We start from the raw sequence: 19,039 nt of genomic DNA, 5'->3' as shown, positions 1-19,039 counted from the left end.
CGACGTGGGACAGAGCAGAAGACAAAGTCAAAGGACTCCATTATGGTTGCCCAGTTACAAAATAGGTTGCCTTAAAAGGAATGTGCTGTTGTCGTGTGTGAACAAGCAGAGGGATGAAGGTCATCAGTAATGGATGCAGCAATAGGGTTTCTGATGTGGAGAGGGGTTCGACTGCATGACCCCTAAGTTCCTTTTCATCTCCATAATCTGTAAGTCTTACTATTTAGATTTAGGACATTCTGTCAACTAAAAAAAAAACCATACAGTTGATCAAAAATATTTTAAATGTAGTCTTACATATGCTTTTCTGGAATTATGTCTGGTGATTAAATGCTAAGAACAGTAAACTTTTGAAGTAGAGCACTGATTTTTTCCAATCCACATCCATCACTCAGAGGGTTCAAAAGGACCCATTATCTAGGCCGGCATCTATTTGGTTGACATGAAAATTTTCATCCTTAAAATGAAAGTACAGTTTTCTAATATATGCACATAAATAGTTTATATATTATATACCATATATATCTGAACAAGATGTATTTGTACTCTTAGACCAGGTTTCAAAAGGCAAACTGTAGGCAAGGAATAACCCAATTCTAAACCCTTACGGAAACTCCTCAGAGAAGGTCTGTATGGGTCACTTCCATCGAACCACATTTAGTGCTGTATGTGTATTCTCAGTAAATCTTGGTTTTGTTGAATTAGGGACACTGGTATAAATATAGGAAGGAAGAATATGCAGCCTATTGTTTGGGTCAAGACACTGTTATGGCTCCAGATGTGTGTCTCTCTGACATTAACAGACTGTAAAGTTTGACGATGACTTCAATCATCAGGCTTTAGTTTCCTCACATAACAAATAAGGCATTGGTTCTCAAACTTTAGTGTTTATGAGAAGCATCCAGAGGGCTTATTAAAACAAAGATCAGGGCACCTGGGTGGCTCAGTGGGTTAAGCGTCTGCCTTCAGCTCAGGTCATGATCTCAGGGTCCTGGGATGGAGCCCTGCATTGGGCTCTCTGCTCAGCAGGGAGCCTGCTTCACCAACCCCCCACCTGCCTCTCTGCCTACTTGTGATCTCTCTCTGTTAAATAAATAAATAAATAAATAAATAAAAAAAATCTTTTAAAAAATAAAATAAAACACAGATCACTGGGCCCCACTTTGTGTGTTTCTGATTCAGTAGGTTTGGGGTAGGGTGGAGAATATGCAAGTTCCCAGGCATTGTAAAGGCTCTGTACCTTAAAGGAGAACCCTCTGAGAACAAAATAAGGTTTGGGAAGATGGTGGTAGTGAATTAGCAGATCCGTAACACTTTATAGCTGGGAGAGGGACTAGCTGGCATCAAACGTGCACATTCAAATGTAACTGACTTTGTAATTGGATTTCATTTGAATTAGAAGAAGATGAATGCTTTTCTTTCTTTCTCTTTAGATTTCAACAGAGATTTTTGGAACACTGTACGTGTTCTAGAGTACTTACGTCATAGCTTGATAAATGGATTCAATCCCATAACGCATGGCAAATTCATCGACTATTTCTTGGGAAGCATCATCAAAGAAAACCTTCCAGGCTTCCTCCCCTTTGACCTCTGGGATTTTCACTCCACCATTAGACTTCACTTCAGTCAAGTAATGGAACAGATTCTAAAAGCAAGTGGTTTTCGATCGTTCAGTAATTCCTCGGAATAGGCTGGAACTATGTAACTGTGACTCTCAGTAATTTATATTTGCATTGTGAAGGCATCTAATGTTTCATTAGCATATAGAAGCAATAGGAATACATTGGATTTTTATTCTAACTACCTCCTACTTATACAAATTGGTTTTATTTCTGCCTAGGTCTACAAAGAATCAATGATTCAAATGTTTCATACCTACCAATTCATTGAAAGAGGGTAGTAAAAGTTTTTGCATGGAAACATTTCTACATGCTAGAACGTATCTTGTGCTCATGGGCTCTGAGTAAACTATAGGGCCCTGAAGAATACTGTGATTGGGGCTATGTTAATACAGACTTTTAGTATGTAAAGAGCTTTGACTGTGAAATGATAAGAGTCAGAGCTACGAGCTGAGGTTAAAAATGAATGTTTGAGAAATTTGTAATGAAAGAAAAATCACGACATACAATTTCTTTCTGCTTCTGACAAGTTTGGCAACTGCTACATGGATGCACCTGGGTCACTAAATGATCCTTCCTTTCTCGGATTTAATTCTTTTTGTTTCCTGGGCTAGCAGAAAAGGACTCTGAAAAGCAAAGTATAATGCTGTTCCTCTGATCCAAATGTTCTCTGCCCAAACTATAAGGCCAGAGTTGACTCTCCATCCTGTCAGTTCAGGAATTTCTCTTTACTGATTTGAAAAACTGAACCACCTTTCTTAAAGGAATAATAATAATACTGGCCAGATAATAATAATAATAATAATAATAATAATACTGGCCAGATTGGGGTCAGGAAATTAAGCTTGGGTCCTACATTTCATTATGTGTAAGGTATAAATGATTTAAATACTGTTTCCCATTCCTTCTTTAGTAAAATGGAAGTGCAAATAATTCCACATATACATTTTCATAGATATATTTAGGAAAATTATACGCAAAAGGCAAGGATTCTCTGTTATCTTTTTCTACCTTAGGAAGGTATTTTTTTCTCCACCTCTCGGAACATGGGGAAAGGTTCATTCCTCAGCTTCACCTCTTATTTTCTGATACATGGACCAAGAGTCATTTGTATCAGAGAAAGGCTCTGGGCGCAACTCTAAGCTCTCAGATGCAAAGCATTCAATAAAAGCACAGATTAAGTGTTTGTGTATCTACACTGAGGGGCATCTGCCCTTTGGATTCAAACTGGGTAGTCTAACCTCTAAGACAACCAAGCCCTACTTTTAGGGTGGGTATATTCTCTGCTATCCTTGGGTGGTAAGGACATTTTGGTCCTTTTCATTCCCAACATGTCTGTGGAATCAGTAATTAAAATGGAGGATGGTTCAACATGTATGAAGCTCTTTGTTATTCTAGAAAAAGAAAATCACGGCTTATTACACTGGCTACCAAAAACCACTGAGCAATATCAACATTTTTGTATTTCTAATACTCCCAACTAAACCTTTAGTAAAATCTGAACACTAACTCGGAGTTCTCAAAAATAATTATATTTGGAACTTCTCCTGCTTTACTAAAGTATCGTATGTTTAATGCTTCCAAAATATTTGTCGTGACTTATTTTTTTAACAAATGTTTTTGATATTTTTCTTCCTCCTTGGTCAACATCATTGTATTGCCTTGTTTGTTAATACCTGCCTCATGTGTCTGTTCTGACTCTCAGTGGAGGACATGTGCCCACTCTTCAGAGAGCAAGACATGGGCTGTATGATTCCCTAGCACAGCACGTGCTATAGTACATAATACAGGGTCAGAACTCTAGGAACAACTGCACAAACCTAATCCAATTATATTTTAAAGCCAAATATCTTGTATGATCCAGAAAGACCTATTTGCTAGATTTTATAATTAATACAATTCAATTTACTTACCTCATGTAAACATGTATATTGTATATGATAAGGGGCAACCTTCTCCTCTCCCTTTATTTCCACATTGATTTTCAATCGAATGGCCCCAGATACAGCTGACTTATCTGTCCGTTTCTCTGATAAAGGAAAACAGTAATTGGTCATTTTTGAAAATACCATATTTCCCATAGAATTTCTCAAAAGCTTTTAAAAGGCTTACATGGCTAAAAGCGAATTTTCTAGATTAGGTTTGATTATTAATTAACCATTATGATTCTGGTAAACACAATTTAAAATAATGTGCCTATTGTGTCACTAATTGTCAAACCACATTACAGATAATTCAAACAAAAAGCTTAATCAGAAGATCTTGACATTCTGATACAAATTTCTGTGTACTTGATTAGTTTCTATAATGAAATTAATTGTTTGGATAATTAAAAGCAAGATAACTTAAAAATACAATTAATCAGAAAACTGTTTCATGTAAAAGTATGTGCTTCTCTTTGTATGCTTGAAAAGATAAGTCAAAGCTCTAACAAAAAAATCTGTGCACAGTTTTCTTTATCAGTGATTCATAAAGACCTACAGTCTATGGCCTGTGTTTACTAATATGTTAGATTAACTGTTTATTTCGATGGAATCAATATGTAGTCAATTCAATCAAGTAATGTGTGTGGGGGTTCAAAATGACCTGATCAGTGGCTTTAAGAGAAAAAAAGAAAAGCATAATCACAATTCCTAGAGTTTGTACGTAGGGGACCTACATTTGATATGTACCTCACAGATGAAATAAAAGAGGCAAGCTGACCCATTTCACAAATAAAACAGGAGGAGGCAGAGTGACAGAGAACGTGGCAAAGACTTACTGACCTTCTTTCTAAGCATAACTGTATGTATAGTCATAAAAGATACGGTTAAATCATGAAGTCTGCCTTCATCTTGTGGAACGTCTACTGACTTTTCATTGTTAATATTTGATAATCATTATGTTATAAATATTCTTCTCTGAGGAGGGCCAGGATCATGAGAGTTTCTCCTACTGGCAGGGAGATAGTGGATTCTGAACAAATATTAAAGTTCCCTGCTGGGGCTGAAAGACATGCCAGTGCTAGAATCTTTTTGTCACAGACGTTTGTCCACAGTCCCAGGGAGCAGTACTGGTTCTTTGATTTTAACTATCATCAGCCTCAGAGACCTATGGGACACAGGCTCTCTGCTTAGATGCCCAGGGCTTTTGGCCAAGTCCTCCTCTGCAGGGCGGAATGAATTCTATGTGATGAACACGATGCAAAGAGTATACATATGATACTTATGTGGATTGAACCTACCGAGGGATTTTACACAAATCTAAAACCTGTCCTTCACAGCCTCCCTCCTTCTCTCTCCTCTAAAACTCCCAATATCAGCAAAAGAGGGCACAAACATAAAAACTGATGGTGAGCAGGCCACGATTTCCCTCTCCTGCCGCATCCTTTTTTCCTCCCTGTTCATGGAAGGACCATTTCAGCGTAAGAGCTGAATAGCCAATTTTTACTAATTGACTGATTTTACTAATATCTCATTCAAGCTCCTTGGCAAGGTGAATTTACCCACATCAAAAAACATGTGGCAGGAGGCAAAGAACATCAGAAGAATTGTTCTTTTGTCAAAAGAATGATTTAAGGAATTTCTGTTTTGGATTCTAACTGCCTCAATTCAAGGACATGCTAACTTACTACAGAAAAAACAGTCTGTGTATGGGTAAACCACTTTGTAACACAATTTGTGACTACTGATTACACAGAGCTAATGGCCTGAAGTTTACTCTTACCTAACATCTCCATTTTCATACAGAAAGTTGTGTTATATGGAAACAAGATACAGGAGGATGATCACTATAACCGAACTAAAAATTTTATCAGTAATGTCAAAGCACCAATTTTCTTTAAGGAAGATTTCTTTAAAATATATTTTCATATTGGGTTCTTATTCTAGCTTGAATCATTTGTATCCAGATAAGTTATATATCTTTCCTTCTTTAAAATTATTGTGTTATTTAGAGTTTCATTAATTCTATGACTTTACCGCTATGCCTTGTCAAATATTACATTATTTGAAGTATGTGTGTTTTTACCGCTATGCCTTGTCAAATATTACATTATTTGAAGTATGTGTGTTTTTCAAAAGTATTCTTAAATTTACTACAATATATTGATATCCTAAAACACTTCCTTGATTTAACCAGCCCTTAAAAATTTAATTAAAACATTTCAAATGATATGACTAAAAAATTGTGGATCTGACAATCATCAGTTTGTTCTCTGTATTGATAGATCTGATTCTGGTTTTTGGTTATTCATTTGTTTTGTCTTTTAGATTCCACATATAAGTGAACTGGGGTTGGGAGAATGGGCAAAATAGGTGAAGGGGCATGGGAGAAACAGGCTTCCAGTCATGGAATGAGTAAATCATGGGAATAAAAGTTACAGCACAGGGAATACAATCAATAATACTGTAACAGTGTTGCATGGTGATGGTCAGTACTACCCTTGCGTGAGCATAGCATAACATATAGAGTTGAATCACTATGTTGTACACCTGAAGCTTATGGAACATTGTGTATCAACTATAGGCAAATACGTTAAAAAAAAAAAAAGATATTTTGGATCATGTCCTTTATAGAAACTGAGCTGATCCATATATTTTTTACTATTATTGAATCAGCACTGAAGATCCTAGGTTATTATTCAATTACTGTAAAAGTCAAAATAAAGCTTTATTTAATTCTCAGTTCCGTAATAAAATTTCATTTAAAAAGTCATGCCAATTAAATATACTCTCAATATTTTTATCAACAGGGTAAACATAAGTCCACATTTATATGGCTTGGCTAACTAAACCCTACTTTTATATCATCATTCAAAAGATATCCATAATACACTTTTCCTTTATTGCTAAAATGTCATTAAGGGACCAAAAGGAAATAAGTCAAACAGCATAAAGTCATATGTTGTTTCCTATACATTCAGCAAAGTTTTTGAAGCTATATTTATGAATTTAAAATCAAGAATGGGATATTTTTCTCCTAAAACACGACCAGTTTATTTTTTGAAAGGCTTTCTCATTTCATCTCAAATTTACCAACATCTTACAATAATACTGAATTTGAATAAATATTTCAGCAGAATGTTGTAGAAAGACACTGCTTATTTTGACTTATATGGGAATATAACATAGGCCACAGATAATCAAATTTTATTTAACTGTTTTTCAAGTAAATTTAAAAATAGTCACCTAAGTTGTACCAGACATCCATCTCTCCACTCAGGGTCCTCACTTCTACAATTGTTTGTCCCAAAAAATCATCTGACTCCTTTTTGAAATGTTGCTTGACTCTGGATTTAATGTCATCATCTTCATCCCACACTCTGACTTTGATTCGATCTGTGGAGTTATGGCACTCACTGAAAATAAATGTGGATAAGTTAACAACCATTGGTAACTGCTCTAAGTGGCATTTGATGTTAGCAACTCCTTTTAAATCTGTCTAATCCAGAAAGGTATAGTATGTTATCTAATAAATGAGATTTCCCATTGACCCATTCCATCTAGAGGATGTTACAGGTGTCAGGGACATCGAAAAACGTGTTAGTTAAGCAATGTTACTAAGGGGTAATACCCTATTCAAACATATTTCCTTTAACTGAACTGAATGCAATCAAATATGGGTCAAAAATATTTAGTGTATTTTCTCTTTGATATATTTCTTATTTGCAATGGTTTTCTAGAAAAACAGCCATACTCAGAAAATACTGTACCATCCATATAAGTTAATGTTACTGCTATGGATGTCACAGAGTATAAATGACAATACAGTTATGTGTTTGTACTTAGTAAACTACAAATCCCAGTAAGTATAAGATACTGTTAAATCAATTAGAGAAAAACCCTTCTGTTTTTAAGAATAAACTGCACACTTAAATCTATTTTTCATTTCAAGGTTTCTTCCACCTACTCTTGTTGAACCCACACATATGATGTTAGTATTGCCCACACATATTATGGTGTTTCCTGACCCTATGGCTTTGTATACACTCTTCCCCATGCTTCTCTGCCTGCCAACCAATCATTCCTTAAGCATCAGGTCACCGCCTGTTCTTTCTTTTTTTTGTAGCTATTGAGCCAGTTAGGATGATCAATGATGAGCTCCAATTTGCTCTGCACATGCATTTACTCTAGCATAAGGATCTCCAAAAGGGGTCAGTGGAAATCTGAACATTGAAACCATATAAAGAACTTATAAAACTGAATACCCCCAAACCAAATAATCCAGTTAAACAATGGGCAGAAGACACGAATGGACATTTTTCTAAAGAAGACCTACAAATGGCTAACAGACACATGAAAAGATATTCAACATCACTCATAATCAAGGAAATACAAATAAAAACTACAATCATATATCACCTCACACCAGTCAGAATGGCTAAAATTAACAACACAGGAAACAACAGACGTTGGTGAGGTTGCGGTAAAAGGGGAACCCTCTTACACTGTTGGTGGGAATGCAAGCTGGTGCAGTCACTCTGGAAAAGAGTATGAAGGTTCCTCAAGAAGTTAAAAATAGAACAACCTTCCATCCAGCAACTGCACTTGCAGAAGAACAGAACTAAACTGGACCACTTTCTTATACCATACAGAAAAATAAATTCGAAATGGATCAAAGACCTAAATGTGAGACAGGAATCCATCCATCCAATTAGAGAAGAACAGAGACAGCAACTTCTTTGACCTCAGCCATAGCAACTTCTTGTTAGACAGTGTCTCCAGAGGCAAAGGAAACAAAAGCAAAAATGAACTATTGGGACTTCATTAGGCTAAAAAGCTTGTTGCACAGTAAAGGAAACAATCAACAAAACTAAAAGGCAACCTACATAGAATGGGAGAAGATATTCACAAATGAAATATCAGATAAAGGGCTAGTATCCAAAATCTATAAAGAACTTCTCAAACCCAACACCACTCCCCAAAATAAATATAGTTAAGAGATGGGCAGAAAACATGAATAGACGTTTCTCCAAAGACAACATCCAAATGGCCAAAAGACACATGAAAAAATGCTCAGTGTCACTTGACATCAGGGAAATATGAATCAAAACCACAATGAGGTACCACCTCTCACCAGTCAAAAGGCTAAAATTATCAAGTCAGGAAACAATAGATGTTGATGAGGATGTGGAGAAATGGGAACCCTTTTACAGTGTTGGTGGGAAATTAAACTGCACCCACTCTGGAAAACAGTATGGAAAACAGAAATAGCCTATGACCCAACGATTGCACTACTAGGTATTTAGCTAAAGGATACAAACATAGTGATTCAAAGTGGCACATGCCCCCAGTGTTTATAGCAGCAATGTCCACAATGGCCAAAAGATGGAAAAAGCCTAGATGTTCATCATCAGATAATGGATACAGAAGATATGATAAGGGAATATTATTTAGCCATCAATAAGAATGAAATCTTGCCATTTGCAATGATGTGGCTGGAACTAGAAGGTATTATGATAAACAACATAAGTCAGAGAAAGACAAATATCATGTGATCTCACTCGTACGTGAAATTTAAGAAACAAAACAGAAGAACATAGGGGAAGGGAATGAATAATGAAATAAGATAAAAAAAGAGTGAGGGAGGCAAACCATAATACACTTTCAACTATAGAGAACAAACTGAATGTTGCTGGAGGGGAGGTGGGTAGGGGAATGGTGTAATCGGATGATGGGTATTAAGGAGGACACTTGATATAATGAGCACTCACTAAATTCTGTCCCTGAAACTAATAATACACTATATGTTAATTAAATTGAATTTGAATTAAAAAATTAAAACGAAAACAAAAAGAGCGGACTACCAGATGATCCAGCAATTACACTACTAAGTATTTACCCAAAGGATACAAAAATACTGATTTTCAAAGGGGCACAGCATTCTAATGCTTACAGCAACATTATCAACAAGAGCCAAATTATGGAAAGAGCCCACATGTCCATCGGCTGATGAATGGATAAAGAAGATGTGGCATATATATATAATGGAATATTTCTCAGCCATTAAAAAAAGACTGAAATTTTCAACAATGGGGATTCAGCTGGAGTTATCATGCTAAGCAAAATAAGTCAGACAGAGAAAGACAAATACTATATGATTTCACTCATATGTGGAATTTAAGGAACAAAATAGATAAATATAGGGGGGAAAGAGGCAAATCAGAAAATAAACTCTTAACTATAGAGAACAACTAAGGTTTGCTGGAGGGGAGGAGAGTCCGGAATGGGCTAAATGGGTGATGGGGGAGAGGGGCAGATTAAGGAGGGCACTTGTTGTCATGAGCACTGAACATTGTAAGTGATGAATCACAACTTCTATAGCTGAAACTAATATTACACAATATATTAACTAACTGGAATTTAAACAACCTAAAAGAAGAAAAAATAATAAAGTAACTTCACCTTTATATTCCTTTAATTATGAACATAAACAATAAACCACAGCTATACTATGAGTACCTGAAAAATTCTGTCACCAATAAAACCAATATATTTACATGTAACATTATCATTGTTAAGAAATTCGTAATATTATTTGTAACTATCATTTACTGTACTGAAAGTATTCTTTAAAGTAATTGATTTTCTCTTCAATTCTATGTAATTTATGTTAGGAATTTACAAATAAATGATTTTGAAAAGCATCCATGGTTTTCACCAGATTGCCAAATGGACTCATGGCATAAAAAATACTTAAGAACTGGGGCGCCTGGGTGGCTCAGTGGGTTCAAGCCTCTGCCTTCAGCTCAGGTTATGATCCCAGGGTCCTGAGACCAAGCCCCACATCGGGCTCTCTGCTCAGTGGGGAGTCTGCTTCCCTTCCTCTCTCTCTGCCTGCCTCTCTGCCTACTTGTGCTCTCTGTCTGTCAAATAAATAAATAAATCTTTAAAAAAAAATACTTAAGAACTATTGACAGAGTTCTCTCTCTCCCATTAACCTACGGGCAAGATCATACAGCAAATTTAAGAATAAAACTTGCCGTATTAAAGGACCCAAATAAATAAAATCATGAATGAAAGAGGAGAGATCACAACTAACACCAAAGAAATACAAACAATTATAAGAACATACTACGAGCAACTCTATGCCAACAAATTTGACAATCTGGAAGAAATGGATGCATTCCTAGAGACATATAAACTACCACAACTGAACCAGGAAGAAATAGAAAGCCTGAACAGACCCATAACCAGTAAGGAGATTGAAACAGTCATCAAAAATCTCCAAACAAAAGCCCAGGGCCAGACAGCTTCCCAGGGGAATTCTACCAAACATTTAAAGAAGAACTAATTCCTATTCTCCTGAAACTGTTCCAAAAAATAGAAATGGAAGGAAAACTTCCAAACTCATTTTATGAGGCCAGCATCACCTTGATCCCCAAACCAGACAAGGATCCCACCAAAAAAGAGAATTACAGACCAATATCCTTGATGAACACAGATGCAAAAATTCTCACCAAAATACTAGACAATAGGATTCAACAGTACATTAAAAGGATTATTCACCACAACCAAGTGGGATTTATTCCAGGGCTGCAAGGTTGGTTCAACATCCGCAAATCAATCAATGTGATACAACACATTAATAAAAGAAAGAACAAGAACCATATGATACTCTCAATAGATGCTGAAAAAGCATTTGACAAAGTACAGCATCCTTTGCTGATCAAAACTCTTCAAAGTATAGGGATAGAGGGCACATACCTCAATATTATCAAAGCCATCTATGAAAAACCCACTGCAAATATCATTCTCAATGGAGAAAAACTGAAAGCTTTTCCACTAAGGTCGGGAACATGGTAGGGATATCCATTATCATCACCGCTATTCAACATAGTAGTAGAAGTCCTAGCCTCAGCAATCAGACAACAAAAAAAAAATTAAAGGCATCCAAATTGGCAAAGAAGAAGTCAAACTATCACTCTTCATAGATGATATGATACTATATGTGGAAAACCCAAAAGACTTCACTCCAAAACTGCTAGAACTTGTATAGGAATTTAGTAAAGTGTCAGGATATAAAATCAATGCACAGAAATCAGTTGCATTTCTCTACACCAACAACAAGACAGAAGAAAGAGAAATTAAGGAGTGAATCCCATTTACAATTGCACCCAAAACTATAAGATACCTAGGAATAAACCTAACCAAAGAGACTAAGAATCTATACTAAGAAAACTATAAAGTACTCATGAAAGAAATTGAGAAAGAGGCAAAGAAATGGAAAAATGTTCCATGCTCCTGGATTGGAAAAACAAATATTGTGAAAATGTCTATGCTACCTAAAGCAACCTACACATTTAATGTAATCCCTATCAAAATCCCATCCATTTTTTTCAAAGAAATGGAACAAATAATCCTAAAATTTATATGGAACCAGAAAAGACCTCGAATAGCCAAAGGAATATTGAAAAAGAAAGCCAAAGTTGGTGGCATCACAATTCCGGACCTCAAGCTCTATTACAAAGCTGTCATCATCAAGACAGTATGGTACTGGCACAAAACAATCACATAGATCAATGGAACAGAATAGAGAGCCCAGAAATAGGCCCTCAACTCTATGGTTAACTAATCTTCGACAAAGCAGAGAAGAATGTCCAATGAAAAAAAGACAGCCTCTTCAATAAATGGTGTTGGGAAAATTGGACAGCCACATGCAGAAAAATGAAATTGGACCATTTCCTTACACCACACATGAAAATAGACTCAAAATGGATGAAGGACCTCTATGTGAGAAAGGAATCCATCAAAATCCTTGAGGAGAACACAGGCAGCAACCTCTTCGACCTCAGCTGCAGCAACGTCTTCCTACGAACATCGCCAAAGGCAAGGGAAGCAAGGGCAAAAATGAACTATTGGGATTTCATCAAGATCAACAGCTTTTGCACAGCAAAGGAAACAGTTAACAAATCCAAAAGACAACTGATGGAATGGGAGAAGATATTTGCAAATGACATATCAGATAAAGGTCTAGTGTCCAAAATCTATAAAGGACTTAGCAAACTCAACACCCAAAGAACAAATAATCCAGTCAAGAAATGGGCAGAAGACATGAACAGACATTTCTGCAAAGAAGACATTCAGATGGCAACAGACACATGAAAAAGTGCTCCACATCACTCGGCATCAGGGAAATACAAATCAAAATCACAATGAGATACCACCTCACGCCAGTCAGAATAGCTAAAATTAACAAGTCAGGAAATGACAGATGCTGGCAAGGATGAGGAGAAAGGGGAACCCTCCTACACTGTTGGTGGGAATGCAAGCTGGTGCGACCACTCTGGAAAACAACATGGAGGTTTCTCAAAAAGTTGAAAATAGAACTACCCTATGACCCAGCAATTGCACTACTGGGTATTTACCCTAAAGATACAAACGTAGTGATCTGAAGGGGCACATGCACCCGAATGTTTATAGCAGCAATGTCTACAATAGCCAAACTATGGAAAGAACCTAGATGTCTATCAATAGATGAATGGATAAAGAAGATGTGGTATATATACACAATGGAATACTATGCAGCCATTAAAAGAAATGAAATCTTGCCATTTGCGATGACGTGGATGGAACTAGAGGGTATCATGCTTAGTGAAATAAGTCAGTTGGAGAAAGACAACTATCTCCTCATCAACTATCCTCATATCTCCCTGATATGAGGAAGTGGAGATGCAACATGGGGGGTTAGGGGGGTAGAAGAATAAATGAAACAAGATGGGATCGGGAGGGAGACAAACCATAAGTGACTCTTAGTCTCACAAAATAAACTGAGGGTTGCTGGGGGTAGGGGGGTAGGGAGAGGTTGGTTGGGTTATGGACATTGGGGAGGGTATGTGCTATGGTGAGTGCTGTGAAGTATGTAAACCTGGCAATTCACAGGCCTGTACCCCTGGGGATATAAATACATTATATGTTTATAAAAAAAAATTAAAAAAAAAACAAAAAAAAGACTTGCCGTATGACATGGCAATGTGAAAAATAAGCCCCACTATTTCTATGTAATGCTAGAGCTTTCTACGTAGAACATTTTGGCAATTTCTGGGACTTTTTTTTTTTTTTTATTGCTATAAATATTTAGGCACACTAGTGGCCTTAGGTTGGGGAAGGCCCAGGATTTGGACACCTTACCATATACTAGACAGCTTGCATGATTTGAAATGATGCAAAGACATTAACAAAGATGCTAAATGAATTGAAAATCACCTCAGTTTGGGACTTACTTTTTTTTTAAATATATAAACACTGACTCTTTTGCTTATTTTAAGACATAGAAATTTCTTAGAAAACAGCTAGCGTCTAAAGCACTAATCAAAGGAAAATTTTGTTGTTGCTGCTCAGAACTATACCAAGAGCCATTTCCCACTTTGAGGAATTATATTACTAATGTCAAAATTGCTCAAAGTATCTGAATCAAAGTATTTGTATCAGTCTGTACTTGAGATAGTCACATATATGCTCATTCTGCCAACATATGAAAGCATGTAACTACTAAATTATGTATTCCAGGGTAGTTGTATTTTACTCTTATATGCTAAAATACATATTAGAATAGATTACATTAAACATTTTTTTCTTTTGGAACACCATGCTCATTTTTTTTGAAATTACATTGATAGATGAAATTACATATTATTTTGTTTCAGCATAAAAAAGTCATCATGAATTACTTTATATAAAGGGGGTCATTAGGTCTAATAGGGTTTGAGAACTACTAACTATTTCTACCTGACTTCATCTCTATGAATCTGTTTATAAAATGGGGTTAATGAGGAGCGCCTGGGTGGCTCAGTGGGTTAAAGCCTCTGCCTTCAGCTCAGGTCATGATCCCAGAGTCCAGGGATCGAGTCCCACATCGGGCTCTCTGCTCTGCAGCGAGCCTGCTTCCCTTCCTCTCCCTCTGCCTGCCTCTCTGCCTACCTGTGATCTCGGTCTGTCAAATTAAATAAAATCTTAAAAAAAAAAAAATGGGGTTAATGATACCGGTCTTAGAAGATATTTATAGAAATTAACTGAAATAATATCTTACAGCAGTTAGTACAGTGACAGACACTTAAGTATTTGATCTATAGTAGTCATTAATATAATGTCCTCATTTCATAAGTTATTTTTGAAGGTAGGATCTAGGTTTATTAATATCTCTATTCTTAACATAGTTTCTGGCATGCATTTCACATTCACAAAATGTTCATTAAGAAATCTGCAAAGTTTGGGGCGCCTGGGTGGCTCAGTGGGTTAAAGCCTCTGCCTTCAGCTCAGGTCATGATCCCAGGGTCCTGGGATCGAGCCCCGCATCGGGCTCTCTGTTCCGTGGAGAACCTGCTTTCTCCTCTCTCTTTGTCTGCCTCTCTGCCTACTTGTGATCTCTGTCTGTCAAATAAATAAATAAAAAATCTTAAAAAAAAAAAAAAAAGAAATCTGCAAAGTTTTACCTCAAAAAAATTCCCTTTATTATATTTGAAGGAAAAATAATGTCATTCCTAGAAATATCATATATATTAAAGAAATTCTCCAGTCTTGATAGCTACTTTACTATTAAAATGTGGTGGAAATAGTGGGGAAGGAAAAATGACTAGTCAATGATACTGTATCCATTACAGCAAAAGAAATCACTTTCTGCCAAGGACAGTGGTTGGAATAGATGACAGCACAGACAGCACCATCTCCTATTTAATTCAGAATTCCAAAGATAACATACCTGAAGTTATAGTAGTGAAGATATTGAGATAGAGAAATTTTTGCATTAACCCAAAATTTATATTAAAAATAGCTCAGATTTTAATTTCTTTGTTATCAAAAATTTAAAAATCAATGTAGAAACAAAAAACCCAGGTCTCAGCTCATTTGTGTCATTCTTAGAAAAATGAAAGAAAACCTAGAATGTCAATCAAAATAGTTATCATTGCCATAAACTTAAAATGCAAAATATTACAAAAGCAGAAATAAATCCTTTTTGTCACCTTTTGATAAAATAAATCATCAGAGTTCATGTACATCCTGGGAGACAGACATGTAAAAAAATTTTACCTGCAAATAACAGGTGCAATAAATAGCAAACTCAAGATAACAAAGATTGGTAAATATTTCTAGAATCTATTATTTAACAAAATCAAAATATCCTGTTTCATTTTTAAGAATAAGTATTTGATGCCCAAGTTTTTGTCATGAATTTAAGGTAAATATTTCTAGCTTGATACAAAGACACACACGCACACACACACACGTGCATATACACACACAAACAGTAAATAGTAATCCATATAAAACAGTATAACTATATATGATATCCATACATGTATTCTTTTTCTTGTACATGATTCATAACTGTATATGCATATATGCACATTGTGTGTTCCTGTATGTGCATATATCAAATAGAGAGGTAATACTGTAATATCTCTTTTCAAATTCCTATTAGAAATAATTTCTCTGTACCAGATGGAAGCACACCTTCCAAATGCCTGCTCACATTTCCATTATTTTCTTCATTAATTTGGTTTGTACTTTTTGTTATTGTACCATCAAGAGTTCACCATTCCCTCACCCACAAACCCTTCTACTCATCCACTCACATAATAGTTATTTTAGGGGCACCTATTAATGTACAGACACGATCCAGTCTTTGGTTAGATAATTCAACTGACCACAGTCTTCCTTCTTTAATGTCAAAATAAACTGCATGTGATATTAATGGATTCAGAACAAATATAATCAATGACATGCCCTAGTTCCTGTGATTTTGCCGAAGGGAATTTGAATAACTCTGTATTTCTCATTGATTCTTTTTCATTTCTTAATTAAAATTTTAAATTTAGAATAATTACATATTTAGAGAAAAGCTGTCAAGAGAATACAGAGAGTCCCCATATGTCCCCCAGCCAGATTTCTCTATTATTAACATCTTCTATTACTAACATGGGTTCTGGGTTTTGGTTTTTTGTTTTCGTTTTTGTTTTTTTTTTTTCTCATAAGGACATGCCAGTTCCTACTTTATCTTTCCCAAAGAGCTTTTTGTAAATAATACTTAAAAATAAACAATGTTTGCTATTATGTTTCAAGTTTAAGCTGTCAGAAACTTACATTTTTTCATCTCTGTAAGGACAATTGTGGGACTGCTGTTGTGAATACTGAAAATGACATGAGGATTTTGCAATGCATATAAAACAGGAGATTTAGGGCGCCTTGGTGGCTCAGTGGATTAAGCCTCTACCTTCAGCTCGGGTCACAATCTCAGGGTCCTGGGATCAAGCCCCGCATGGGACTCTCTGCTCAGCATGGAGCCTCCTCCCCGCCCACCCCCCTCCTGCCTCTCTGCCTACTGTGATCTCTGTCAAATAAATAAATAAAATCTTAAAAAAAAAAAAAAACCCACAGGAGATTTAGTTCACTGTAGTGCAGCGGAGAATCATCGCATATGGATGCTCGGCCTCTGTGAACATTCCCCTTCCATTTTGGCTATAGGCCTCCTTATACTCCTCATCTTCCCAAGACCGAAGCTAGATAACTCTCATTCCTAGATTCCTTTGTAGTGATGGCCCAGATATCTGACCTACATTCAAGCAATATCTGAACCCAAAATTAAACCAAGTGAAGCAGTGGTTCTGTGAGAATTTGCTCATTTGACAACAGTGGTAATGGAGCCTTCAGTATTTTGATGAAATTTTCTGGTATTTAGTCTCGAGGAGCAAAAATATTAATGAAGGAAATGTTTTCTCCAAAGAAACCCTATGATGGGGTACCTGGGGGGCTCAGTCAGTTAAGGGCCTGCCTTCAGCTCAGGTCATGATCCCAGGGTCCTGGGATCGAGTTCTGCATCAGATTCCCTGCTTAGGAGGAAGCCTGCTTGTCCCTCTCACTCTGCCTGCTGCTCTTCCTGCTTGTGCTCTCTGCCAAATAAATAAATAAATAAAATCTTAAAAAAAAAAAAAAAAAGGAAGAAAAAGAAACCCTGTGATGTAATTGGATATTGTTTCTCTACAGTGGCTTCAAAGGCAGGTACTCTGACCTCTCCGAAAAGTCTTGAGCAACCTAACAGTGTAGGAAATAATCTTTTTCTGCCCAAGACTAATTAGAACAAACCCTGTTCATTTGCAACCAAGAATATTGATGAATGTAGCAACTTTGAAACAATGAAGGGCGCTTTAATAACAGGACTTACTTGGAACTGACTGGAGGACAAGATGGGAGCAGCCCGTGACGCTTTCACGACCTTGGTCTGCAAAGCCAATTCATTGCCAAGTACAATAGCAGAACAGCTGGTCAAATTGTTGCTTGTTATACCTTGCAACTCTGAACACATGCCAAGCAAAGCTTTTCTATGATGTGAATGGTTGGAATAAAATTTAGAATGTTGCCACATGTTTATTAAGTTTGGCTACTTTCAAAAATGCACTACAGGGAAGATGTACTCAGACTAAATCCAGACAGTCTGTAAGCAGAGATGCAAGGGAGCACAGCTATGCCCAAAGAGGCTCACTCTGCTTGTGTCCTGCAATATAAATTGACTGAGAATATCATAATTTGAAACCCTACAAGTTTGAGAAGAACCAGCTGCTTCTGTATATTAAAAAAAAAAAAAAATGTAATTTACCTGTAACACGCGAGGGTTTCTAAGTGCAACTTCAAAAAGAAAATTGTAGCCCCTGGGCTTTTCAAATGGTTTCCTTCAGGAAATCTGAGTGACAATGAAGGGAATTCAGCGCCAAAGATAAAATCAGTGGTGTTGCATTCATTCTCACCTTCCCATGCTTACTATTTTGCAGAAGTTGAGACAGCAACCATCAGGTCAAAGAAAGAAAGAAGAGCAGAGGAGCAGCCAGTCAAGCGTTAAAGTTTGCAGGTTTATTAGGTTACTCGTAAAATTGTCTTGAAACCCATCTCCTGGAATCTTGGTAACTTTTCCAGGGAACAGTATTGTCCAATGTGCCTCAGGCTGGCTACAGCTGTACTTAAAATAAATGCCTTTTTTTTAATTGAGAGAGAAAGGGAGAGAGAGAATCCCAAGCAGGTTCCAGGTCCAATGTGTGAACCCAATGTGGGCCTTGATCTGACAACCCAGAGATCATGAGCCTAAATCAAGTCAGGTGCTTAACTAACTGAACCACACAGGTCCCCTGCAAATGCCTTAGTCTTATGCTGCTGCTTATCCTCCTCATCATCATCAAATAAGGAATGCTTCACTAATTTGTTTGTTACCCTCATACAGGGGCCATCCTAATCTCTTCTGTATTCTTCTGAATTGAATATAGGTCCTGCAAAGTGAGTACCTTTTAATTATTTTTTATAGCCCTCTTTTATCTGCTTTTGTTTTCCAGAGTACCTGCTTATAGTGTAGGCACTGACAAACTGGGCAAGGAGGGTCTCCCCACATGGAGAACCAAGGACCTGGAGGAAAAATGGATAAAAGAAATTCATCTGGAAAGCACAAGGGCCTGCCAGATT

General features: G+C 36.6%; 1 protein-coding gene across 1 annotated transcript in view; it reads right to left on the bottom strand.

Annotated features, from left to right (window-relative positions):
- UNC13C (unc-13 homolog C) overlaps positions 1 to 19,039 on the bottom strand; it is a gene marked incomplete at both ends in the record, with an annotated part of 558,183 nt that overhangs the window by 294,782 nt on the left and 244,362 nt on the right. The window contains 3 exons of the mRNA XM_080807399.1: positions 1,482 to 1,645; positions 3,533 to 3,648; positions 6,788 to 6,957. Coding sequence (XP_080663525.1) covers positions 1,482 to 1,645; positions 3,533 to 3,648; positions 6,788 to 6,957 — 450 coding nt within the window. The remainder of the gene's footprint in view (positions 1 to 1,481; positions 1,646 to 3,532; positions 3,649 to 6,787; positions 6,958 to 19,039) is intronic.

Source organism: Martes martes (genome assembly GCF_963455335.1).
Source record: "Martes martes genome assembly, chromosome: 7".
Taxonomy (NCBI): Eukaryota; Metazoa; Chordata; class Mammalia; order Carnivora; family Mustelidae; genus Martes; species Martes martes.
This window is presented reverse-complemented; position numbering and strand designations above follow the sequence as displayed.